At 36.5% G+C, this 27,914-nt stretch overlaps 1 protein-coding gene across 5 annotated transcripts in view; it reads right to left on the reverse strand.

Annotated features, from left to right (window-relative positions):
• The window catches only part of PCDH9 (protocadherin 9), a 681,911-nt gene that overhangs the window by 484,569 nt on the left and 169,428 nt on the right, over nucleotides 1-27,914 (reverse strand). Inside the window, exon 3 of one of the 5 annotated variants that reach the window (XM_017815366.1) lies at nucleotides 15,099-16,544. The exons of the other annotated variants lie outside the window; for them this stretch is intronic. Coding sequence (XP_017670855.1) covers nucleotides 16,524-16,544 — 21 coding nt within the window. The 3' untranslated portion in view covers nucleotides 15,099-16,523. Of the gene's footprint in view, nucleotides 1-15,098; nucleotides 16,545-27,914 lie in introns of those variants that run through there. 5 annotated transcript variants of the gene reach the window in all.

Consider the following 27,914-nt stretch of genomic DNA (forward strand, 5'->3'; position numbering starts at 1 on the left):
GACACTTCTGGTAGGAAGGTATTTGATCAGGTCTGTCAGAGCCAGAGGACCATGGTGAATACCTTCTCATAATAACGAGTAGCTCATTCCCAGGAGAAGAGAAAGTTGGTGTTGGGAAGCATGTTTTATCATATTCCTTCAAGACAACACTGAAGCTAAGAGCCCAGCTGGATTCAAAGGAGGTTTAGGCATTTATATGCATAACAAAACCATCAAATGCTATACTGGACTGTATATATTCTTTTTTTATAAGAAAATAAGCTTTCCAGTGCATAACTCTGCTATTAGAAATGTGGGCTAGAAACAGGTTCATTGGAAATGTTGCTATATTTCCATTTTTGAGCTTTTCGTTGTTCACTGAGTTTCCCTCTGACACCGCCTATTGTTAAAAAAAAAAGAGACCCTGAGGGACTATCACTCTGATCCTCCCTGGCATGGCCTGAAAATCAACAAATTCAGAAAGTAAACGAAACCTAACTATCTGCTACATTTTATTTGCAAACTAATTTTTTTAAAAAGTGTTTGTTGATCCCCACTTTAAAGTAAGGCACTGATAACCCCTATCAAATCTATTATGTGGGCATTTAAACACCTCCAGAGTCCTCTGAAAGCAGCACTAGCATAGAAGAAATAATTTAGATGGAGTTGGAAGAGCTATTTTGTCTGCCTATAACCTGATGTCTTTCTAAAAGCAAATGTCTTCAAAGCATTCTCTGCAGAAATATGCAATGATTAACAAGTCAGCATTTTTCAAATGTTACAGTACTGTAGATCTGAAATGGTACTTTTCATAAGCCTAAAATAGAATGAACTGAGACCTCACATACCATACTTTATTAACAAGCCTGGCCTTTTAAATAGCATGTCCAACCATAAGAGGTATTTAAGAAGCGATACAAGATCCATACCCTAAATGAATGACTATTAACACTGATTTCTAGAATGTTATAATTACATCAGGCTGAAAGCACTATAGGAAATAAAAAATATACTTTGGATAGGCAAAAGAAGGACCCTCAGTCCATAGCAGCAAAGGTTTCCTGCTCAGATCTTTGTACTCTGCCCAACGCAGAAAGGTGTTGGGCAGAGTGCAAGGAACAGGATTTATCACTCCCAAATTCATAGAAATAACTAGCTCCAAGAGTAGGAGAGTTAAAGGTGACCACACCACACCATAATTGAGCTAATTTTAATTTTGTATGAGTTACATACCTAGGGAATGGGAATGAACTGAGTGTGGAAATTAAATAGAACTCACACCCTGCTGATTTCTGAAGAGTTATTTCATTGCACTTTAACAGGTAAGGAAATACAACCTCTTAGTCATTCCTTCTTCAAAATTTATTTTAGGTGACAAAGGGATATCTTACACATCAAGTAAAATTCTCCTCAATAATAAGGACTACTGTAATCAATGCTGCCTGCCTTCTGCAGCATCACGATACATTTTAAAAGGCTGCTAATTCACGCAAGCATTTGCACATTATCATTCTTCATCACTGCAGCATTTGCAGTGTTATTGCTAACGTCATAAAATAAAGTCAAAAACATACTAAACAAATTACTATACTCTGCCATTTGTCTATATGGAGCCATCAGTAAGATACTACTTTTAATAATTTTTCCTACAGTTTCTGTGAGAGAATAGTTGCTAAATGTTCAGATTTTCCCCTGTATATTTCCAGCTTCATCATAGGTTTGCTGTTGCTATTCTTTCTATGCACTTATTGTACATCACGAAAAAATCTCATTATCACATCTCTTCCGAATGTTTATCTTCAGTCAAGCCACCCACCAATGCTCCTCCCACCCTTTAGAAAATATTATTTCCTGGGATTTAGTGACTGATCTGTAGGCCCACACACACTGAGTTTGAATCTCTCACTATGTTTCAGGTATGATTTCATTGAAACTGCATGGATATTCAAAGAATAAATATTAAGTGGATTTCAGTCACAGCAATATCAAGACCTTTGTTAGACTAAAGGAAAGTACATGAGGCAAATAAATGGGTGAGCCACTTAAAATTTCAATCTAGGATTTTCATGTAATCCCTCTTCCTATCTCCTTTCTTCTCTCCTACTTCAAAATCTTGTTACATCTTCTGTCTTACCAAAAAAAAAAGAAAAAAAAATTGCTACCTGATTCTGTTCTAGCTACAATAATCCCATTTTCCTACTACATTTCCTATCTCTGCAGTCCCAGGCTTCTTATCTGAAGTCACTACATACTTCACTAGTAAGCTATCACTGCTCATCACCAGCTGTGAATCACAAGCTAACTGCAGAAACTAATTATGGACCTATTACTGGCAGGAAGCACTAACTGCTTTCTGCAGCTCCTTGCCCCAGAATAAGAGCCTATACAGAATATACCCTGCTGGTGAGCTGCTATGCAATAAGTGTAATTTGCATTCTTTGATCAGTGCCCATTGCTTCTCAGTGATGACCATTCATCACTGGGAGAAAAAGGTCACTGCCAGCCACTGACTGGCAACTGCTCTGTGCAGAAATAGGTCATCCATGTCTCCTATCACAGGCTAAGTAGGCACAGGTTGCCCAGAGAGGTGGTGGATGCCCCATCCCTAGAAACATTCAGGGTCAAGTTGGATGGGATTCTGAGAAATGTGATCTAGTTGAAGATGTCCCTCCCTGCTCATTGCCGGGGGTTGGACTAGATGACCTTTAAAGGTCCCTTCCAACCCAAACTATTCTATGAGTACAAATTTGAAAATGGCAAATATTGCAATAACAGCAGGTGGCACTGACGGGTTGCATGGCAAATGCAGTTTGCAGCACCTGATCAGCTTACAGTAGTGAAATACCTATTTTTGCCAGGATAGACATTGACATTAATAGTAACTCTTAATCAGCTACTGCCCAAACTGGAAACAGGCTACTATCAGTTAATGATAAGCAGTACATGTCCTAACAGCGCAGAAAGAACCATAAATTGCAGAATACACCACCTAAGGAGTCTTTCTGCTGTGCCTTTTGCAATCGGATATGTCTGTCACGTATTGGCCTCATAAGCCACCAACGTGCCTGTAGCAAATGTGGATAGAGCCTTCCCAAATCTTCGTTCGCGTAGCCTCGCCATGATGACTGACATGTCCTAAATACATGAAGCCCTCACTAATCAAAGCTGAATAATTAACTTTTGTAGCAATGGAGGTTTACCAGCTCTTCATCTCTTTTTATTATCTTATAATGTCCAAGTTTTTCTCTTTACATTTTGCTACAACATCCTCACATCCTCTGTCTATAGTTTAGTAGTGCAACATACTCTTTCAGCTTCATTATCTTTCTATCTTCAAGAACGAGAACAGCTGCATTTCCCAAGACCTTCTCTTCTTCTTTCCACCTTCATATGGGTACCCAGCCTATGCTCTCTCTAGAAGTTGTTCAGCAAACACACTAGGGCAGCAGCCACAGCCAATTGCTGCCCAGGTAATGTTTACTTGCTACATTGCTGTCTGCAAACTTGAGAGATGGTAGTCTTGGTTTATGTCAAGAACAAGAAAGGCTAATGAAATGCCTTGATGTGTCACATGAAGTGTTGGTTGACAGGGGTTGGTTTAGATTTGTAGTCCTTCCTAAGATTGTTTTCTTTAGAATCTATATTACAATAGATGTGGTTGTTGTGTCGGGTCCCCCACCCTGTCCTTGTTTTTCAGGTTATATCACAGATTTTTTGACAAGGTCCTGTCTAAACAGAATTACTTAAAAAGAACTGGTAAGAAAAGATCTTAAGTCAGATCCTAGAGTTCTGAAAAAATGAATACCCCAAATTCCTACTGTTGTGGATCTCACATAGTATGTTCTTATCCAGCATTTTTACTTCAAACATTTTACTGAGGTCATCAGCTTGGTTCGTATTTTACAAGTGTACAAAATGGATAATGAAATGAATGGATGCTCAGTAAGATAGTTTCAGAGCCAAGAACGAATAACAGTGCTTTGAATCCCTGTCCAGTGTACTGTGTGTGCAATAATAAAGAACTGCAGAGACGGCTGTGAAACGACAGAATCACCCCAGTTCAAGTGATTATATAGAAAAGTTTGAAGAGAAGTGGAAAATCAGGCCCTGGGTGAGACATAAAGCAAGCAGATAAACCAAATGTACCTTCCTCCTTTATTAACTTTCTTAATGAGGTTATCTCTGACTACCAGGAACTCCAACGAGACCAACAACCATCTATTTTAAATGCCAAGCAAACGCCCGTTAAGCAACAGACTCCCTCTTTGTAGGGCTAATGTTTGTGAATCCTAATAGTAACTGGCAAGACTTCTCCATCTGGACTCTTTTTTTTTTTTTTCACTTTGCATTTTGAGTATGTGACAAAGCCCAGTGAAAGGTTTTGCCTTTCAAACAGAGCTATATGTTTTTTAAAATGGGCAAACTGCATTGTAATAATGCATGTGGAAAGATCAAAATGCAATTTCTTTTTATTATTCCTATTATTGCATTCCCCTACACAATGGCACCCTCTTCAGAGACATCGTCTGCAACATAATATTGATTTAATGTGCCGCTTCATATGCCTGCCACGTCCTCAGATTAAAGATTTAAATTAATATGACAAGTGAAACACTAAGAAATTCAACAAATCACCAGATAGGCTTATCCACACAGGGTACATTTTATACTAAAAAAAAAATAATTCCCAAACAAACAAACAAACTCCACCCCAGCAGCCACAGCTTAGGCCAGATTTAATTTGCTTGATTGATCTTGAGATCTTTGAGTGCAAATTCATTATTCTCTTATTAACTATTATCATTGCTGGAATTTATAAGGGACCTATAAACCTATTAAACTGGTCTTAAATGTTGCAATCCATTTATTGAACAGACTAGCAATGAAAAATTAATTATTAAACAACCACCACAGAAAAACATCAGTGGCCTTGTCACCTCAGAGCTAGATGGATAGCACGTTACCTTCTGGAGAGTGGGGCCCTGCAACACTCAAATATAAACCTTGGAAGGATAATGCTGAGTATGTCACAGCATAAGTCACATTTTTAATTTAATGTTTTATTAAATGTTAGATAGAATACATTTATCCGAGCCTCACAGACTCTGTCTTAATAAATGAATTGGCACTCTTTCAGATGTAAAAAATGGTCACAGCTTCTCAAGGGCATCGGAAACCCTGAAGCATGAGACGCCAGTAAATACAAAAAGCAAAGGCAGTATGGACAGTGATATATTTGCAAGCACTGCGGGTGAGCCAACACTTTCAAACTGCTGAGGCTAACAAAACAAGGGCAGTGAACTCCCAAAATGGTAAAAGCACCTGCAGTAAGAAGCTGTGCTTGAGTGCTGTTGCACAAACATGTCCACTACTGAGAAAAAGTGGAAAGGGTGTGGGTTTATCACCCTCCTGCTACTGTATTTCAAGATATGTTTGTATGTTCAAAATTTCATGAGTGGTATTAATAATTTATTTTTCTCCTGTCCTTTAATTTTCTAAGACTAGACTTTGAAAACAACAGGCAAGGAGAAGATATATTCTCTCCCTCCTCTGCAGTTATCTACAGAACATTCACTTGTGTTTCCCTGTAGAACTGCTGTCATTAGTAATACTTAATTTGCCTAGGAAAAACGGTTGCAAGTTCCTAAGTCAAAACCAATATGCCCCTGTCCTGGCACATCTCTCCAGAGACATCCTAAGATTTCTGCAAGCGGCTCCATTTCAAAAACACTTGGCTTGCATAAGGCAGGACAGCTCAACACTAACACTCAAGCAAAGAAAGCTTTCACGGCATAGTTGAGCTGCACTATGTATTTCCACAGACACTAAACTAAATGATTGTAAAAAAACTGTTAAAATGGCCAGAAGACTGTCCTTCCTCATATTGTCAAATAAAAAGAAAAATGCTTGGCATGCTTTTTTTCCAGAACTCTAAACTCTTGGTGCTCAACAGCTGTCCATCTCACACTGCCACATATTACACTGTTAGTCAGCACATGAAAACAAGTTCCAATAAGGAACATGCAAAACCACAGAAAGCAATGCATTCTGCTAAAATCATCTTCTCCTGCAGTCTCTGCTGCTTGAATTCATGCAGCTGGCATCCTCTTGCTGAATGCACACAAACATTTGAACAGGAAGGTAAAAAGGAAGAGAAACTTCCTTGGAGTTTGGTATTTTTCCAGAAAACCAGGAAGCAAATTCTCAGTATGTAAACAATATAAAGAGAAGTGAATAACAAAACAAACCACACAATTGTGCTGATAAGTTATAAATATATGATATTCTTGATCTAACTACATGACACTTGCACCCCACTTATGAGTTCTACAGTTGATGTCAGAGGAAATTAGAAGGACTTTATTCATCAAAAAAGCAAAATGTGACTTCACAGACATATGGTTGCATGGAAACATAAGCAGTGAGATGAAATTGCTACCAGCAAAAATGACAGAAACCCAAAGCTGAGCTACACTATATTTAATCCTATCTGTCTTTAGTTGACCCAGTGAAATATATTATAGCCTCAGATGAGTAGTCACAATTTGTAACAGAAACTACATATTTATAGGGAAATTCAATTTTTGTATTTAAAACATGAAGGAAAAGGTATGAAACAAAAATGTCTTTTCTTCTCTTTTATTCCATGAGATAATAACTTAGACATTAGTGATCTTTCCAGAAGTGTACATCACTGGATCCAGGAACAGAAGCCAATTTTGCAACAATCATGCTATGTATTTATATGAAGAATACATTAGGTTCAAGGGATAAATGAGATAAATAATATCCTGAATTTAATTTTTTATATATTTTGCCTGGGATAGAGTTAATTTTCTTCGTAGTATCCTGCATGGTGCTAGGTTTTGGATTTCTGACCAAAACACTGTTGATTACACCCAGTTGTCTTTCTTAGCACTCTTTGCACAAGCTCAAGACCTTCTCTGCTTCTCACCTCACCCCACCAGTGAGGCTGGGGTGCAGAAGAAGTTGGGAGGGGACACAGCAGGGAAAGTCGACCCCAATTGATCAAAGGGATATTCCATACCATTTGATGTCATGCTCAGCATATAAAGCTGTGGGAAGAAGAGGAAAGGGGAGGACATTCAGAGGAATGGCGTTTGTCTTCCTAAGTCCCATGTTACCCATGACGGAGCCCACTATCCTGGAGATGGCTAAACACCTGCCTGCCCACAGGAAGTGATGAATGAATTCCTTGGTTTGCTTTGCTTGCGCGTGCAGCTTTTGCTTTACCTATTAAACTGTTTTTATGTTAACCTACAAGTTTTCTCACTTTAACCCTTCTGATTCACTTCCCCATCCCACTGTGGGGGAGTGAGCAAGTGGCTGTGTGGGCTAAGCTGCCTGCTAGCATTAGACCACAACTAACTTTTAACTTTTCTAGTAACAGGTAAACCACTTTATTTTATTTTATTTTAACGCAACATCTATTTTTGTTTCACAAGTGTTTTTTTTCATTATTATTTATTTCCAAATAATCTTTGGTGGGGGGAAGAAAGACAGAGTCAGTTTTAAGGAGAGTTTAGACACAGTTTCAGTTACTAAGGGAAGTCAATTGCTTTAGCTCTTTCTAAGAAACTACTGTATTTTGACTTCATGTTTTAAGTACACCGCTTTGTAATTCAGACATACAGAAAATGTTAACACTTTTAGGTAAGACTGTGTACATAAACAAGCAAATATATTTAGTATGAATGTTGTAAGAGAGCATAAATCAAGACCAGCATAAGTAACTCAGAACGTTCCAGCTGAATCTAAATTTAATGTTCTTCAAACATGACTCCATGTTCTATCCAGCCCATATGTCCGAACTTCCTGTCTAGGTTTATCAGGACATCAACAAGAGGAGTATGGCAGATGTCCTTCTGTTGACAAAATACAAAGTTTGTATCATGTTGGGAATGTTCTCTGTGACATCTGCAGGGCTGATATGTGCAGTGTTACAGATATATACAGTGTCTGGCTCCTGCTCCGCAGTGAAATTTGATAGTGGTGGAATGAAAGGGCTTATCTCTTTACTCCAGAACAAAGAAAATAGTGACTGATTGCAGCAATTGTTACCCTCAGATACATTTTCAATGCAATATAACTGAACAGCCTATTAAAATGACCAAAAAAGCATGAAAAGTTAGACAGGGGAAAGACTATAAAGCAATAGGTACAATAATAAGCAAATCTTAAACTTTTTCTAGTGCTTTAACATTTAGGACTTTTTCTAGAACAGTAAAAATCTCAATATTTAGTAGTTATAATGCTCAATAGCTAAATGTGTAACACTACAACTTGTGTTAGTTCACGTTCTGTCTATTAAGATGCAAAATTTATGAGCCTATCTGAAGAAAACTATAGCTATCAGGCATCAAATACAGCCTGTGCTTTTGCTGTAGCTAATAAAAAAAAACAAACCACATATTGTTGAGTAGGATAAATGGCCATATAAATTTATTTCAGCATTTTCAGGCAGAAGGCAACTTGCCTAAATACTTTTCTTCAATGTTACCGAATAAAAGAATGCAAGCTGAAATCAGCACTTCTCTGCTGGTAAACAGGTATCCAGCTGAAGCCTTCTACAGAGTAAGATCAAACAGACTCATAATAACTGGCATGGGATGCTAAATTGCATCCAAAATATAATATACACAGAGTTATGTCTTCAACAGATGGTCCAGGTCAAATCTAACCCCAAATCTAAAATACCATGCAATTTAGGAAATCCACATACCATCAAGAATGTATTGCTCTAGTCCAATATAGTGTACTTCTGTAAAAGGAGCCACTCTGTATAGACTGATATCATACTATCTGTACTATCAGTACTTACAAATGGGAAACCCCGGATCTACAATCTCTGATTCATGTACTAGCTTTACCAAAACTAAGGATATGAACTTTCAAAACTGTATCAACTGAGCCAATTTACAGTGTCAGCATAATGAAAGTCCATCAAAGAGAACAGCAAGTAAAATAATGACTCTACTAATTCTTACAGAAGAATTTGCTTCCCATTTTTTCACAAACAATAATACTTATTTTTTTATTGTGCAATTCCTTTAACGTGCACAATAACAACAGTATCTAATGCCAATTTTCTCAGAGATATCTGGATCTCAACATGGCAAATGTTTTTATCATACACAACATAAGATAATGGATGGATATGTAGATATGAGGTAGGTATGTATCTAATGGATATGTAATGGATATATAGATAAAAGGATAGATATAAAGCACTAGTATGGTGTGCATATATGTCCATGCGTGACGAGAAAGTTTTGTAGCAATCCCACTAAATGCTAGAAAGACTTCTAAATCAACGTTAAATAAAAATTTTAAAAAATTGAAAGTCTGGGATATGTAGGATATCTATCCTTTAACAACCTTTGGTTTTGAGGATGAAAAATTGAAATTTGCTATCCACTTGTACAGTGACTAATGAGTTAATAAATTTATGGACAGATGAATGCAGAATTCTTGATTTCTCTTTAAAAAGGTGCTTACAGCTAAAAGAATTATTTGAATACAATACAGAATACAATAAAATACAATAAACCCCATGAATACTGTGAAAGGACTATGTTTTCAAGTGCTCTACTCAACGTTTATGAACATAAATGAGAATGTTTACTGTGGCACCATTACTTGTGAGTATAAATACTTTCTCTTCTACTAAAGGCAAAATTTAAAAAAAAAAAAAATTAATTCCCAAAAGTTGTGTATATTATAAATCCTTTTCCATGTGGAAATTGTGGGGATTATAGATTACAGTCCATGTTAGAGTAAGAAAGAATTGTTATCCTTCATGACTTTGCACAGGTAATTTCATTGTTCCTTCTTCCCTTTGCCTTCCTATTCTTCACCTATGAATCCTATTTTTCTTGTAAGCTCCTTGAAGAAGGAATTATTTATATCCGTACTTTAGTCCTCTAGTATTGACTGGGGACTCCAGGAACAATTGTAATACAGATACAACAAATGTATGTATGGATATTCACAGCTGAAGGTGTCGTACCTAGGCTATTGTTACAGTTAACTATGAAGATGCTACGTGGTTTGGAGCATGTGCTACATCAAGTAAACTGATCTCCCTTTTGGTAAAAAGCTTCTGACAATTTCTAACAGTTTCTAAAGTTCTCTATAGACTTACTTCATTTATTGTCCTTATCACTCCATTCCTCCCTTTCTCTCTTCACTTGTCTGATTTCTGTCCCTCTACAACATATTGCTACTGTGGGAGGTATTCACACTGTCTAACTTTAGTCAACTAATTTAGGGCTCTGAATCATCCCATAAGAGTTCCTCCACCTCATAGAATATGACTATATATGGAATAGGGATTTTTAAACTTAGGTGTTCTAATATGTACTTTCTTCAAATACCCAAAGTAGCTTGGCCTAGGTGGTGTTAATATTCCACTGTATAAAACACTGCCTGTCAACAGTAAACGAATTTATTACGTGTTCGGGTTGCAGATATTTTTTCACTAGCTTGGCACTTCGCTTTCCTTTTTCCTCACCTAGATTTAAAGCAGTAAGCATGCTATCTGCAGGTAAGCATAAAAGAAAAGGAAAAAAAGAGAAAGATTAAATGCATGTGGTATTTATTCACAGAATTTGCTAAAATATCAGTAGAATTTAAAAAGTACGTGTCCTAGTTAGGACAGCTGAGACCAGTTCATCACTGGATGGGTGTAACCCAAAACTGTGTATTCTATAGCCTTCCACGCCATTTCCCAGAAACTGTTATCAATGAACCATTTACACCATCTGCCCATAGAGCCTGACTCCTCAGGCTATATACTAGGTGTTAAGAGGCCTGCGAGATAGGAGTTGCTCTTGTCCTCACACCCATTAAGGAACTCCCCGCCCTGAGGGAGGTACTGAGCATTCCTGCCTGAACTGGAGGATATATAATCTTGGAGTCTTGGGACCTTTTTAACCACTCGTGGGATCCAGAGGAAGACTGCAGATCACTGCTCTCAACCAAACTGCAGACCACCACTCTCGACTGGACTGCAATCACCACTTTTCAACCAGACTGCGACAGGTTTTCCCCTCTCCTTTTACTTTGGACTCCGGGCCCAAAGAACACCACTCTGTTCATGCCCCAGGGTGCTGGGTTATACATTTGGGTTTTGTGGGTTAAAACCAATTGTTTGTCTGTATAATCGTACTTATTGTATTATTTTACTAAATTGTTATTCTGACTTATAATCTCTCTTTTGAGTTGAGTTCATTTCCCCTGCTGGTTTACCTTTAAACCAGCACAAACATGGTTGCTCAATACATTGCAGCATTCAGCCAAGGAGGCAGCAGATTGTAAGACAGTACATTAGTCCCATGGCTAACTATATCTTGACCTTTCCTCTGAGACTGTCAACAAAGGTGCCAATTAGAGTAATGATTAGAGTACCACATTTTGTGTTGTGCTAAACACAACTGTTACCAAGGGGACAAAGATTATACATTTTCTTAACACTGGATGCCAGATTGGCTCAATACAGATCTTCAACTGACAACTAGTAAGTCTCCAGCTGAGAAGCAAGTAAGCGTACCACTCACATACTTTTCTTTTGATCTCTTGGGACACAGAAAAACATATATTGTAAATATCTGAATGATTTCCTGGTACATTGTTGATTTTGTTTAGTTTATCATCTCATACACAAATTTAGTCATCTAAGAAATTACTAAATTCCTTTTGTATCAGGATTTAATGTTAAAAGTATTTGTTTCCATATATCACAACTAACTATGGCAGTCATAAATTATGTGTCCTAATTCAACATATTGAGAACTGCAAGCTAGCTATTCAAAATTAACTTCTGAAAGTCTCCCCTTTAACCAAGCCATAAGAAAAGGCTTAATCAATGTATGTATCAACTATCAAATTATTTAGTTAAAGAATGGTAAATGAGAGAAACTGATGAGAGACCGAAAAAGAACAGTTTTTCTGTCTGAGTTGCAAAATGAATGTATGTCAGATAAAAATTACAGAGGCAAAACAAAAACAAAGTATAGTTGAATATGGACTCTCCACAGCATAAAAAAGAAGTATGTTCTGCACTAGAAATAGGGAAACGACTATGGCACAGCTTTATCTTGGAGTTTCATTAATGGGATACGTTGATCATCTCATAGACAATACAATATAAAGACCACAAATATACTTTAAGTGTACAAGAAAATGTTTAGCTGACCTAGGCATACAAAGAATTACTTTGAAAGAAGTCAGGAATTTCTATCCATGGTGCTTTATTTTTTTTTTTAATATATGTCTAGCAATTACTAATAATTCATATTTACCCAAAGTTTAATTAAGATGAGTGGAATTAGTTTTACTCAATGCAACATTGTTTGCCCATCCCAATCAGATCTGCTTCCACCATAGCAATTACTGGGAACTGATTCTCTAAGGAGAAGCACAAGGGTATGGAACAATACAAGATGTGTCCTATAGGTTTTCAGTACAAGAAGTATTTCAAACTGACAATCCAAAGGCATACACACTGACAATCATGACAGGGCTTCTTACTTGGATTTACCAGTTCCTGGGAGGTGTGAAGAACTTATATAACATACTCTATTTTAAACCCCACATTTCTCAGCTAATGTTATGGACAAACTTAAAACATTGGGCTAAAATTTACAAGGCGGTTCAGAGACGTTTGCATGCAAACTAACTACTGCTATATTAAAATTCTTCCTTCACAGTTAGGCATAGGATTAACAAGTTGCTTTGCCAGTTGTCTCCTTTGTAGAGTAAGTACTATGTTGTATGACAGAAAGCTACAATGTAACATTGACATTATGATCAACACTTCTGGTTGTACTTGAAATCTTTAAATTGCTTTCCTGAAACTAGCCTGGGACAAAAGAAAAAAAAAAAATCCAGTACTTTGAAAATACACATAGTTTTGAAGTTATAAAAAGAATTTAATTGAACAGATATTATTTTGAATTAAACTAAAAAGACATTGCTTTGGTTTTTGGGGTTTTTCTTCTTCCCCTGCCTTTTGTAGCCCTACCTTACTATTGCATGAGTGGCACTGTATGTACCTGCTTAATGAAATATGAAAAGGAACCTAAAAATTAAACGCCAATCCGATTTCACTCTTCAAAAGCAGAGAAATCTGAAATTAAAATAAAAAAGATGAACAAGGAAAAGCAAATAGGACAGTGAAGTCACCATTGCTTTTAAATGACAAGGCAGTTAACTTCTACTAAGTTTCACACTAAAGATTTGCCTTTAAAATAAAGATATTATTCATTGAGCAGAAACCTTTTTTACAAAACTACTAAGATAAGTACAACATAAAAGTCTTAAGACTAGAGAACATCTTGAATTTAATTACACTATTTTTTAATATGGTTTTACAATAAATGGTCAGTAAGAGCTTGGGAATATATCACAAAATTTTGCTATACTGTATTTATTTTGATACAAAAAGATTAAATATTTCCACTGATACTGCCCTGGGTTCCATACCAATTGGGAAAATTCAAAGGAAGCACTCTGATAGTTATGTTTTCAAAAGTCAATCCATTCTAGGGATGGACAACATTCTCACCTGCTAGTGTTCGTACTTTGTTAATGATACACTAATGTACTTAACACTTAATATGGATGAACACGACATAGACACCTTGTGCATAGGCAAGATCCGAGGGTCATGTGAAATCTGTTAGTACGAAGATAGAAGTTTCTTTTATTAAGATTCAGCTGGGAGAGTATTTTCTTGTCTAACAGATAAATGACATGATATCTTGTACGTTACCTGTCAAATACTTGATTTGATAGATTCTCCATTTCTCAAAGTGGTATTGGTATGGAAAAAAATATTTGAAGTTAATGTAATAATTAATGTATTTGTCCATCTAGCTTTAGTGTTTTCATCTGTTTTCTTTTGGGAACCACATATAATTCTGTTCTGAGAGTTTTGACTGGATGGTTTGAGGATCACAGTTTGTCTTACAAAGACAAGTATAATTAAAAGTGTCAGAAAAGTCAATGTATCTGAAAAATAGAGTGCCATCATAAAAAAAACCCAACAACCAACCAACCAACCAACCAAAAAAAAAACCACAAAAAATGTGAAATCTCAATTGATCTGAGAGTGTTCATAAAAAACAGCTTTTCAACAGTATCTTTGTCATATTTGGATGAAATCTGAGTTCCACTTAAGCAAAAAACCAAAATTCCTGTCGATTTTTACTGATAAGATTTTTACCTTTATGTGATATTGTAAGAAATAAATAGAACAATTGCATATATTTATGTCTCTATGACTGTATACACGTGGGAAAACCCCGGTAAGGGCAGCAAAAATACATTGTCCCAATTCTTGATTAAGTATAGAACAGGTAAGGAAGTATCTTACACATCCATTTCTATAGCTGTGAACCTCAGGTTAAAAAAAAAAAAAAAGAAGAATAAAAGCTAAATTCAGAAATGTTACCTTTTGTGCCTCATAATTCTATTAGTTTGCTTAGCCTAAAGAAAAAAAAAATCATAACTACAACAAGGTTTACATAAAATTGAAATGCAGAGTTACTAAAAACACCACCCATGCCTGCTACCAGTAGTTACATAAACTCCCATGACCTGAAACTGATAAATCTTGTCACAGATTTAAGGATGAAACAGGACTTTCCAAAAAACAGGCATGTTAGCCAATATCACCCTCTATGGCTTGTTCACACTGTGTTATTTCACATTCTGTCTTGTACTTTAAAATAATATCCACTGATACCACTGCCCAAAAAGAAGTCATTACTGGGGACTAATAGCATGGAGGGAGGGAAAGCATTAAAATATTTGATTTGAAAAATGCAGGATATCTTATGGATTCTGATATCCCACTTAGCTCTGGGAAACATAGTTGGATGCATAGCCTTCTAAGGAAAGTAGAGAATCAAGAAACCAGCCTGAAAAGCACTGATAAATCTTTTATATGTTCAAATTAATTCTTATATAGGTTCTAGAGAAAAAGAAAAGAAAAAAAATCCTGAAAAAAAGAAGTACAGATTCTGCACTGGAGTATTGTAGGGATACAGATTCATTTCAGACAGTATTTTAATATTTAACAATGGTTTATTTATGTATTTTGTCATGGTGGGTTTACATGAAAAATAGTGGGCTACAGGCTTTGGTTAAAGACTAACAGCCTCCTAGAGACGTTAAAAGTATTCTGTGACATTCTCCCAAATGAAAAAGCACCATTGAAAAGGCATATATTTATCTCTTAATACTACCTGAATACACACACATTTCAAGAGATATATTAACCCACAGCAATTGCAAAGCATGGATATTTTCAGTATAAAGCCAGCAGCAGGCACAGTATTGTCACTGTTTTCCATACGCATTGTTTCCACAAAACTCTGCCTGCAATCACTTAACATTTAGTCATTTTCTCAGGTTTGGCTGGCAAACTGTAAAGACTTGCATAACTTTTTATTAGGTTGCTGCTTATTTTGCAAATACATCGTGAAAAGCATTCAAGTCTAAATTGTTCACTGCAGTGAGCTCATATTTTTGGGATACATTTTTTTCCCTCTAAATTAACTAAATGACACACAGTACAGTTTCTGTTCTTATAACTTATGCAAAAGTGTAATTACTATAACATTATGTTCATTAATAGGTGTGACTGTACAGTTTGTGTTCTCTGCCTGTCACTTTCTTATGCTGCACAAGCCCTATGGTATTTTAGGGCCTTCCAAAACTAAGGGAAGAGCACCGAGGTTTCTTCCTATTGTTCCTTCAAATAAGAAACTGTATTTTTGATTGTGATATATTATACTGGTAATTTTTGTGTTGCTATGAATGAACAAAAAAGGCACAGTGGCAAGTTTTACTGTTACTGTCTTATAATTCAGCATCCCATATTTTACTATATCAAAATATCTTGCTAAAAGAAAAAGAATATATATTGTATATATACTCTTATACACCCAGCTATATATGTGTACATATATATATATATAGATAGATAGATATGTGTTTGCATAATTGGTCCACAGATAGCCATGTTATTATGTTCCTTGTTCTGCCCTCTAATCTTATCAGGTACCAGTACTAGTTGTCGAGGGGTTACTAGGATTTTCACAGGCTTGTTCAGAAAATAAATACTTGATACCTGTTGTCAACTGCTAACTGTTCTCAACCTGCATTCCACCCAAAATAGTTTGGTTTAGGGTTGGGTAGACTAGAGCATGGAAAATACTGTTTTTCTGTCAGATGAAACTATGGGAATATCACAAGAAGTTCTAGTTGTCTTTATAGTTCCTTTACCAAACAGGTTGGGGCCTGAGTTGCAGATGACTGATCACATTTCCACCAGTATGTTCAGGATCTCTTTTAGTGTCCATTCTGAGTTCAAGGCAGTGGCATGCATCTGTGCAAGGCGTCCCAAGCAGTCAGAGGAGCCTCCTTTGTGCAAGCAATCTTCTTTGTGAAGAAAGGTGGTGAAGTCTGTTGCATGCTGTAGGCAGTCAGGATTGATGAAGCAGACATAGACTCTCTCAGGGAGAGGATGGGGAACACTTGAGAGAAAGAGAGAGAGATACCAGGAAATAAGCAGGCCTAGGGGATGTCAGGACATATAAAGCCTCAAAATAAGTTTGCCTTTCCAACAAGAACTTTAGGAATTCCAAATCTTAAAATATCTTGGTTCATATCAGACTCTGAAAGAAAGTCTTGAAAATTAACATCTGTCTAGACCTTAGCACTAGTTTACTTTTTTCTTATTTTCACACAAAGTCTTAGGTGTAAGAAGTAGACTCATATACTTCTGCCTATTTAGATTGATTATATTCCTGGTTTTTTTTAGTATTATCACCAAGATAATGCTAAGAACTGCTATGTTAAAAGCTTTCTCATATCTTAATTTTGAATGTGTCTGCCCAACATGATGAATGAATTACTTTTCCATCCTCTGCCCTTAATTTCCGTACTTGTGGTCACAAAGAGTACAGTTGTCTCTCAAAGATTTAAGTTTAATTGTGAAGGTATCTGGCCCTTAACCTTGTTAGAGTAATTGAATAAATATGGAAAGATCAATGTTCCTCTCAGGAGACTCAGTCAGAGACTAAGTAATTTCGAGATAGGATGCAAAATGAAGCAAAGCATTTCTCAAAGATTAAAAAAAAAAATACATGTATTATCAACTTTCATATAGCAAAAACTCAACAGCAGGGTGCTTCAAGGCACCATACAAGGACCAGGTGTTTCAAATATACTAATTGAAGTTAAAAAAATGAGGGAACAGCAATGTAGCAAAATTTACAGTTTACAAGAAAGTTCTGTTAACCAAGTCTGAATAAGACAGGAAACTTGAGAGGTAACTGACCAAGGTAAATGAACAGGCCATCTTAAAAGACGTGAAAATAATTTATTTAAATACAAAGGCATATTGGAGAAACAAACAAACAAACAAAACCCCCAAAAACCTGCAACAGATGATTTGTTTTACCAGAAATCTCAGTTATGAGCACCAACTTAGGAAAAACATCAGGGTTCTCACTGAAGAGCCCTGCTCAATGAGCAGCTGCAGTCAAAAAAGCACATAAAATGTTAACATGCATAAGAAATTAGGTGGATAATAAAAGAGAAAGAAAATATAACATCACTATATTAATCAATAATTTTCCCTCCTCTGAAATAGTGTGAAGTACTGGTCACTCCATCACAAAAAGATGAAGAATTAGAAGGTACTCAGAAAAGAGCGATTGCAATAATTAGGCATATAGAGAAGGGTTCATATGAAAAGACTAAAAAAAAAATGGAACTCAGCACCACAGGATGTCACTGATGTCAAGACCTTACCAAGATTCAAAGAAGGATTTGGCACTTACAACTCTTATATTCTTTGGAATCTTACACAGACCAACTGTTAAAAGATTTTGAAAGAGAGATTATGTGCCATGTTGTATGATTTAAAAGAGAGTACATTTTAAGAGAATTTGGAGAAAAGTTCCCTGAAAGTGGAATTTCCCATCTCTGGCTGTTTGATTATTTTGTTCTTTTCTTTGCTTGTTATGTTGGCATTTTCTCTTGAGACATCTGGGCATTCTTGGAGGAAGACTGTGTAATAATGAATCACTATTCTGTTCTAATTACTATTATCCTAGTATTAAACCCAGTATCTTATCATCTCCTACGAAATCTTAGTATTAGGACTTAGGGCTTCCCTTGTGCAGAATAATTGTCCTATGCTCTATTGTATTCCACCCCATTTCAGTTAGCCAACTGAATTTGTCACCCATTGTCAATTAGTATAACCATTGCTGTAAGCTATTTAGCTTTGTGCATGTGTTTGGAGCAACTGTGAAATTTTTAGATGCAGCACCAAATACATTTTTGCTGCGACAGCTATACAATTGATTCTGTGTGGCCCAATTGTCTTCCAGCCCCATCTTAACCTCCAGCTATGCTATTGACATCTTGCTTTACATCCAGCAGCTGGAAGACATGAGCAATGTCTCCAAACAAGAGGCACTTTGCTTCTTATGCTTCCTATTCTCCACAGCTTCCTTACCACATTTTTATCCTTTCTGCTTGTCTTGCTGCTCAGAGATATTCTTCCCCTTTTTCTTCTTAAACAATTTCTAATTCATTAGCTGCTTCTTTACCTAGTTTTTCCTAAATGAAGATTTTCAGTGCAAGTAAATAATGATAGGCACAAGCATAGAAGAGCTTTTTCTCAGATCAGATCTCTTAAGTGAAAACAGAATCAAAAAGAGAGTGTGAGAGATACTTGGTAGAAGCAGGATCACAGATTTTGAACGCTATTCCCAAACAATTCTTCCTTCCACTGTTATTAATTTAATTACATTCTCAAAGCTAGGGGGGAAGATGACAGGGAAAAAAACCTTTAAGTACCTACCTATCTAGCCAGCACAAAACCTTCTAAATTCTGTGGGGAGTTGGGTGTAACTAGAAGGTAAATGAAGATATTGGTGGTGGGGGCACACAGAGAAGCTGTGCTTGTAGGGTCAGCTTGGGGGCTGTAACTGCCTTGAACAGAAGCTGAATTCAGACAGTGCTTACAAACTGGACACTGCAGAGAGCCTGTGAAGGTACCTGACCCAGGGACAACACCTGAGAGAAGACAGGCAGCCCCAATTGAGCTAAGATGTGACTAGCTACTACATAGAAACGTGGTGTGCTTTGTCTCCTTCTCTTCCCCAACAATTTCCATCACTGGAGATTTTCAAGGTGCAGTGTGGCAGGTTGCTAGATAATTCTCTTTTCCACAAAAGGCTTGACCTTTGAAGGTCCCTTCCAACCTGGGCTGTAGAAAAAAGTTATGTTCTACCTTTCACATATTGAACTGGTATATCCCACACAATGGTACAAAGCACCAAGTGGATTACACATTTGTGCTGTCTTTGGGACATCCACATTGCACTCACCACATGGTTTAGATATGCCTGATTGTTTACAGTTAGTCTGCAAAACTGGTTTTAGGCTGACTCCAGTCCACAGGACATGCACTGAGCACGTTCTGGCACAAATATGCTATTGTATATATTCAATAGCAAAAGAGGAGGAGTCGGTTAGCAACAATAAGGAATTTAATTTTTAAAAGCCCAGAAGAAATGGATCCTATATTTTGTGGGATAATAAAAGCATGAATATGAGAGGTATTTCCAATCTATGAATATTTACAAACATGAACTCAGAATAATTAATATGTGTATTGTTCTTCACCTTTAAAATTTTTACTAAGGCTTAATTCTCATTGATTACAATCCCACCATCATGAAACAATGAATTAGCTTTAATTTGAAAGCCACCTACAAGGAAAAGAGTGTATTGTATTTTTTCTTCTTCAGTACTACATAAATGAAAAAAGAATACCCTAATGCTGCACAAATACTGTACTTCCAGCCATATTTTGGCCATTTTATTTTACGAACAACCACTTAGTTTTAACTTATCGTCTTTCTTGACAATTCATATTGTGAAAAGAAATAGCAGACCATCTGATCAGGAAAAGCAGATTTACCTAAATGATCACTATTCTGTAAAAAAAAGTTTTCACCTAGATGCTCATGTTACCTTTCCAGGTCTGCCAGCCTACTTTTGAAGTCAAGTCCTCCATTCTAAATCTTGTCATCAGTTAAAAAACATAACCTGAAGTAAAAAACATTTTCATGTGAAAAATCTACATAATTATTGAAGACTATTCTAACTAATATGCTTTCCCTTTCTTAGCAAAGAAGAATAAAATTCATCCAACTATTAAAATAAAAGATAAAAGATAAAGTACTTCATTATGATTATGGAAAATTAGGTTTCCCATATGACTTTATTCATGTTACACAAATGCATGCTATCTTCTGGTTTTGCATATTGAAGCTAAACAACATACTGTGATTTTTTTCCGTATATCTCATATTAGGCATGTGTCTGGTATAGACGAATACACTTCTGCAACCATTAAAACAATCTTCTCATGTTAAAAGTTCAGGTCCATTTAGATTAGATAGATATATCCATGAAACAAAGTATAGATGGGATAGATTTTACTATTTTAGGTAAAGAAAGGGCACCCTGTTTTGTTTTGTGTCACTGTATACTTGATAATGAGCTTTGGAAGCAGTACCAGTGAGTACCATCATATCTGCTTCCATTATGGCAAACATGTTCTTAAAACAGAAAAGAGAATTTGTGGCTATTTTAAAAGACAAAAATTAATGTGCAGAATGTTACGAGATGCCATTCAGCACTTCTAAAAAGGGAACCTCCCAAATCTGGAAATTTCATTTGCCCAATTACAAGTTAAGCTTCAGAACCAAAGATGAAACTAATAGATGCTCTTGAAACAAAGGTCTACTGAGTTTTATGCTCTTTGATATATTACAGCTCTGTAACACAGACAATCATATTCAATCCTATGCAGAATTCACTCACTTGCTCGTAGCTTTCTCTACACATTATTTGGGATTTGGCATACACTACACTTTATCCTCAATCCAAAAGGGATTTTTTTTCCCTCTTCAGTGTGGGAGATTGAGCTATGCTTAATAGTTCTGAATTGGTTTTCCTAAGGCTGAAAAGCGAAAAGCTCCTTTTTTTCTCAGACATTTCAATCAGGAATGGTGTGATTGGAAGACACCAGTGGCAAAGGATAGCTTTTTTATTTTTGATGAGGACATAAGCCACATTTCCATGCAAATAGTTAAGTAATCAGAAAAGCTTAACCATACCCAATATTGTCTAAACATAAAACTTGTACTTAACATATGCATATGGTTTATGCATATGTGCCTTTAAAAAAGAAATCCCAAAATAAACCATAGGGTCCCAGCAATAGCAAAGATAATAACAAATTAATTGCTTCTACTGTCCTAGCATAAACTTATCTCTAGGCATGACTGCATAGAATCTCATCTGTAACTATTTGCTTTGTCCACAATAAAATTTTCCAGTATTAAAATGTAGGTAATATCAGATTTGTAATGGCTTCTACAAAACCACTCATGTCTCAAAATCAGCCTCTATTCAGGATTTCAAAGTGTCCAGTTCAAGGGCCCAAATGTGCAACCTAATCCATATAATCAATACCATGATATTCACTACTTACATGAGTAAGTAATTACTTGAGGAAGGTGTTTATAGGATGAGGCCTAAAGTCGTGATTTTATTCTTAGCCACTAGTTTATGCATATGTACCTTTTTTTTTCTTAATTCTTTTAAATTTAAATTTTTAAATCCTTTTACATCTATCCAGGAAGGTCAGTTTCATAAGTTCTATGTTTACAAGGGACATTACAGAGTGGTCATCTTATGCTATGCAGTGGACATTTACTACACAAGATATTTCATTTGTTTGTTTTCCCTGATATTAAAATCACTAGTAAGAGGAATTATAAAAATGCAAAGCAATGGCTGGGCCAATAAGACTTTGTTGAACCACTGCTGAGATAGACCTTCTGGATCATTCTTTTCCCTAGTTTATGAAATTCATTGGATTTTCAGTTCATGATAACCAGAGCTCTCTCTTGAACTACTCTTCTTCATTTCCCTCCTAATCTCCAAAACTGGCAAAGTTCAGATTCTATGATCTTAAAGGATCTTTCATACCTAAATGATTCTATGATTATGCAAACTTCTGACCTGGGATGAAGGAATAGAGAGTCCTAAACATGTTATAGTCTGATTTTTAAAACATCTACATGAGGAGGATAGGGGATATGGCTATTCTGTCTTCCACCCAAGCTCAAAAATAACTGACTCAGAATCATATAGTCGTAAATATTCCAAGGGAATTACTTGGTTAGAATTGTAATGTTTTTTGTATGAAATTATTTAATTCTCACTTGTTATTAAAGTTCTGCAATGCCCAAGTGGTAAGATTTAGTGCTAGCACAGGCTGCAATTGCACATAGCATGTCCAAAATCAAAGGATAAACTCTCTGCTGTAAATGAGACAATGTTGAAGAACTGAGAGCTGGCATTTGGCCATATTGAAGACTCATATAGGAAAAACGGAATGGAAAAATAATCAACAGTGGAAAATTTTTGACAGAGATAACAAAAAGATGTTATGGGTCTTGTCAACCTTGTCTTGCATTCTCCTTAATTTTTATGGCCAAATTAGAAGCAGTATCTGTTACTAAACTGCTCATGCCAGCCAAATTCCAACACGGTTAGAATAATGAATAGCCTATAGGGACACCTTTATTCCTAACTTTGTACATTTTTAACAATTTTTCTAGAACAATGGTTAGGATTGTGACTCACGGCCTTATCAGAAATCAGTAGCAGGTGTCCGTTGTCCAAAACAAAGCTAGCATTTAGTTGATTTGTTACTTTGCCGTGTGCTATTTCTCTACATAATGTCTTGGGCAATTTACAGATTTAGTTTTCATACAAGTGAGGTATTTGAAGTAATAGATTGGTCCCAACATTCTGCAATCTATAGTTCTTCTAAGATACTTCTCATATGTCCTAATAGGCAGTACTTTGGTTTTGCAACAGCAACTGGCCTATATTAGACTATAATTACTGACTGCCTGAAAAAGGTATGGCTTTTCAACCCAGTGAGACATCTATTCAACTGTACTCCTTGTTCAATAGGTATAAATAAAACACTACAGCACTCTTATAAGAAAACTTTATCATGGTTCTCTCTGTGCTTTTTAGATATATTCACCAACTTCTAATTTGGAAAATTCTCTTTTTGTTGTACTGGAATTTAATTTAGCCTACTGGCAAGAAGAAATTAACCAGAGCAATTCCAAGAATCTGAAGTAGATAGAAGAAGTCTCTGAGTAAAAGGATAGAAAGGCTAATGAAATTCATATGTCAGAGAAGGCAGCATGCAAGAAGGCAAACGGTTAGAAACTCACTCTTTAGCTTGACAAATATTTATATTTTTCTCCACTAATCTGTAAGCAAGTTATTACTGATAAAGATACCCACTGATACTCATTATTATTTAAAAAATAATACAAGAACAATTATAAGGGGAAATTTTATGGAATAGAATTACAATTTGGACATTGTTTGGGAAGGTCATTACTTTCTATTTTTAAGAGCAGTTTAACTAGACCCAAATATCTATGACAATATATTAAACATTCCCCAAGCGACACTGTATGCAATCTGTCATTCTCAAGGTACTCTGATGCCCTCAAAGAAAGTGTAATAGATAGCATTTTAATAAATGAGCAAGGGACAAAATCACATCTCATTTTGAGGAGACTTTCTACTACGTTACTCTCAACATAGAAGCAGCAGGCACCTTCATCTAGAGGCCATTTTCTATACGCTTGCAGACCAAAAGGCTCTACTGGAAATAGCAGCAAGAGCTCTCCCTTTGCCCCTTCTCATTTAACAGAAAGTTTGTACTGTGTAACCTTCCACTGAGCAGGGGATTCACGAGAGTGAATCCTCTCAGCTTGAGCATGTAAAACTTATTATTACCATGACAGAAATCTCATTTTCTAAGCATACTTTTTCTCTTGCAGAATATACAAGGTTTAAATGCAGATGCAGCCAAAATCTCATTAATGACTTAGATCAAGAGCCACCATTGATCATTAAAACGTAAATGCAGTGACTTCTAAGTCTTAAAATGACACAGCAGCTGTGCATTTTGGGAAATGACAGAAATTCTGACTATAATGTAACAATCCATGAATATTTTCTTCCTGCTGCCTAAGTATCGCTGAGAATTTTCTAGTTAATATGAAAAGAACGACATAGCCTTTATTTGACATTTTCAAGATATTTGATTAAAAAAAAAAAGAAATATTTCGGGTTTTTCTTGATGTCTGTCATATGCTACTTTCTTGATGTGTATGTAGTTTGCTTTTCCTCTACAAAGCGTTGTTTTAAAAGAAACTTGGAAAGCTTCTCCCTTTATTTTTAAAGCGTAAGATTTTATAAATCTAATTCTAAACATTCTCTAAAGCAGCATATCTTACTGGACTACAGAGTTTGAAATATAATGGCAGTTTTACATAAATGAACCTAAACCATCACTTGCTAGTAATGGATTAGAATGTGAACTGGTCACCAGTTGCAGGTAATGGTCACTAGTGGCACTCATTGTCTATTCATCACTTATCATTGCAATTAACTGTATCTGGCAACTAGAGATATAAATAAAAGAAAAATTAAAAAATAATGTAACATAAAAAAATCAGGTGGTCTTCATCTGAAGTTCCCTAACATTCATAAACAAGACACTAATATCAATTTCTCAATTTATATTTAAATCCTATCTGTTCAATGGGACTTTGAGAAAGATCCCAACAGAGTCCCGTTAAGAAAAAAAAAAAAAAAGAAGAAGAAAAACAACCATGGAAAACAAAACAAAATTATTTTAGATCTAAATTTAACTCATAAACCCACAACTCATAACAGGTGTTTATGAAATTTTTCAGCTTGCTGTGGCATGTAATATGTGATCTGATTGAAACAAAATAATAACCAATCGAATAATTGTCAAGTACCTAAAATGACTGTGTATTGCAAATGAGTTCTCTCTGAAGTCAATGAGAATTACCAGGCGGCATCCCAAAATGTCTGTGATAAAGAAAGTGTAACTGAAATTCTGTCTAGGGAGGCAGAATTTAGAGAAAGGCTGAGAACTGCAACCATTCCCAAAGCAAAAAATGGGAGTGTAGCGGGTCGATTCTGTCTGGACGCCAGGTACCTACCAAAGCCTCTCTGTCACTCTCCTCCTTATCTGGACAGAGGACAGAAAATACAATGAAAGGCTCATGGGTCAAGATAACGACAGGGAAAAATCACTCAGCAATTACTATCACAGGCAAAACAGATCATAATTGGGGAAATTAAGCAAATTCATTAACAATCAATTGAGAGATAGATAATGAGAAATGAAACTAAATCTTAATAACATCTTCCCCTCAGCCCTCCCTCCTTCCTGGACTTAACTTTATCCCTGAATCTCTATCTCCTCTCCCAGCAGCACAGGGGACAGTTCATCACACATTGTCTCTACCAGTGCTTCCTCCTCACACTCTTCCCCTGCACCAGCATGGTGTTCCTTCCAGAGGAGACAGTCCTGCATGAAATTCTCCTAGGGGAGAATGACCTCCATATGTCATTTCCATGGGTGCAGTCCTTTAGGAACAGACTTTTCCAGTGTGAGTCCCCTGTGGGGTCACAAATACTGCCAGAAAACCTGTCCAGCGTAGGCTCCTGTCTCTCCATGGGTTCACAGGTCATGCTAGGAGCCTGTTCCTGCATTGCATGGGGTCACAGCCTCCTTTGAGCATCCACCTGCTCCAGCATGGAGTACTCCAGGGGCTGCAGGTGGATCTCTGCTCCCCCATGAAACTCCATGGGCTGCAGGGTGACAGTGTGATGCACGATGGTCTGCACCATAGGCTGGGGGGGAATCTCTGCTCCAGCACTCTTGCAACTCTCTCTCCACTGACCTGGGTGTTTGCAGGGCTGTTGCTCACATATTTTCACTCCTGTCTTCTCTAGCTGCAATTTACTTCTACCCAATAACTTTTCCCCCTTCTTAAATTATGTTACCACAGAAGTATTACCACCATCACTGATGTGCTTGGCCTTGATCAGCAGTGGATCTGTCTTGGAGTTGGCTGGTATTGGCTCCATTGGACACAGGGGAAGCTTCTAGCATCTCATAAAAACCTTGCTACATAAATCCAGCACAGGGAGAGATCAAATATATCTCTCTCATGTCAACCATCCACCTCAGAAAGCTCACCAATTCACCTGCCAGGTGTCTCGAAATGCCATTTTAAGGAATATTCTACAGTAAATACTGTTCCCTCCAGAACAAGTCCCAGTCTCTGCAATAGGCATCACTTACTGTCTAGCAAACTTAACAAATTAATTGTTAGCACTTTCACTTTTTTTTTTTTTTTGGTAGCACTGGGACAATGCAAATGCTACCATTTCAGTTTGTTAGTGTTTTGGTATTACTCTGTGTTAAAGAAAGACAGAAGCAAATCAGGCCTCAAGAGTTGCTTTTCATAAACTCCCTGCAACGTAAATGGCTCTATCTAGTTTAAAATGAAAAGCAGCACACACGCAGCGTAACACCTTGGGGGGGGAGGGGCAGAAATGTTTGCAAAGAGCAAGTAAATGCAAGCTCATGAACAGTACTTATCTTGCCACTACAAATTACAAGTTCCTCCCTTTTCCATTTACCTCAGCCTGAATCACAGTCATTATTTCAATATACTTCCTAGAACAAGTAGTGTGGGTACGCTCCAGGGCTCTGTACTGGAAGACTAAGGAAAAACTGACAAGCTGCAGATTTATGATGCATGAATGAAGCAAATGTTTGTCACGTGGCAGAAAAAGCTGCTCATCTCTTGCTGCTAGACTTGTTTAGCTGTTATTCAGTATTTATCATTTTCCTCATAATCCAGAAAAATGGGAACATCCTTGAATATCGTTTCAATTTCTTTTTGACTTGTAGGTCCTTACCTACCTATCAAGAAGCCACAGCCTCAGGAAGCTGTCTCTGTACTCCAAAGAATAATGACTTGACTAGCATGGTAATTTTGTTTCAGTCATTTGGCTTCTGCAGCTTAACCATCTTCATTGTAAACAAATTGCTTAATGGCTTTGAGTAGGAAACACATACAGTGCCAACTGATCGAGAAATAGCTGAGAAGGCATGATCTGTGATCATATTTATTGGCACTGCATTTAAAACCTCTTCTGAATCATCATTTGCATTATCATCTAATTATGATCTCTTTTGTGCAGTAAGTCAATGCTTCTTGTCTGTTTGTTCTAAAACCAAAAAGAAATCAAGACTCAGGGGTCTGTTCCTCCATTCAAAAGCTTGAATGTCAATAAAGATGGGTAGGAAGAGATTCCTTACCTTCATGAACAACACGGTTGAAAAGAGTAAAGCTCCCTAAAGGAGAGGAGGACAGAGAACAGTCTATCTATCAAGAACATAGATCTGGTAAAATGACAAAATCTGGTAGCACAAAGTGGCACCACAGGTCCAAATCCCTTTTGGCTAAAGTGCTTTAATGATTTCTGTAAATTTTTTGACAGGAATTCAGGCAAACCTCTGTGTATGGCAAGTGCTGAATGAATATCCATGGCATTTCTAACACAATTATGTACTAAAAATTATGTAAGAAAATATCATGCCTTTGAAGCATTACAAAAGTACAACAATCCATCTAGTTTTTCATACACTGCAGCAATTAATGCCATTGTGTATATTTTATCTTGAATGTTTTGCCACTAGTGGAAAACTTGCTTGCTGTTTCTGTTAGGAGAAACAAAGGAGTCATCAAAAATTTCCTTCACACTATCCTGTTTACTTATGGTAAATGTCAGAACACCTGACTTCATCTAAAAAGTGGACATGAAATACAGCTTTCATGCTCAGAAATAAAACACTATCAACAAAAAAAAAAAAAAAA

The sequence above is a fragment of the Lepidothrix coronata genome, unplaced genomic scaffold (assembly GCF_001604755.1).
Source record: "Lepidothrix coronata isolate B3197 unplaced genomic scaffold, Lepidothrix_coronata-1.0 Scaffold50, whole genome shotgun sequence".
NCBI lineage: Eukaryota > Metazoa > Chordata > Aves > Passeriformes > Pipridae > Lepidothrix > Lepidothrix coronata.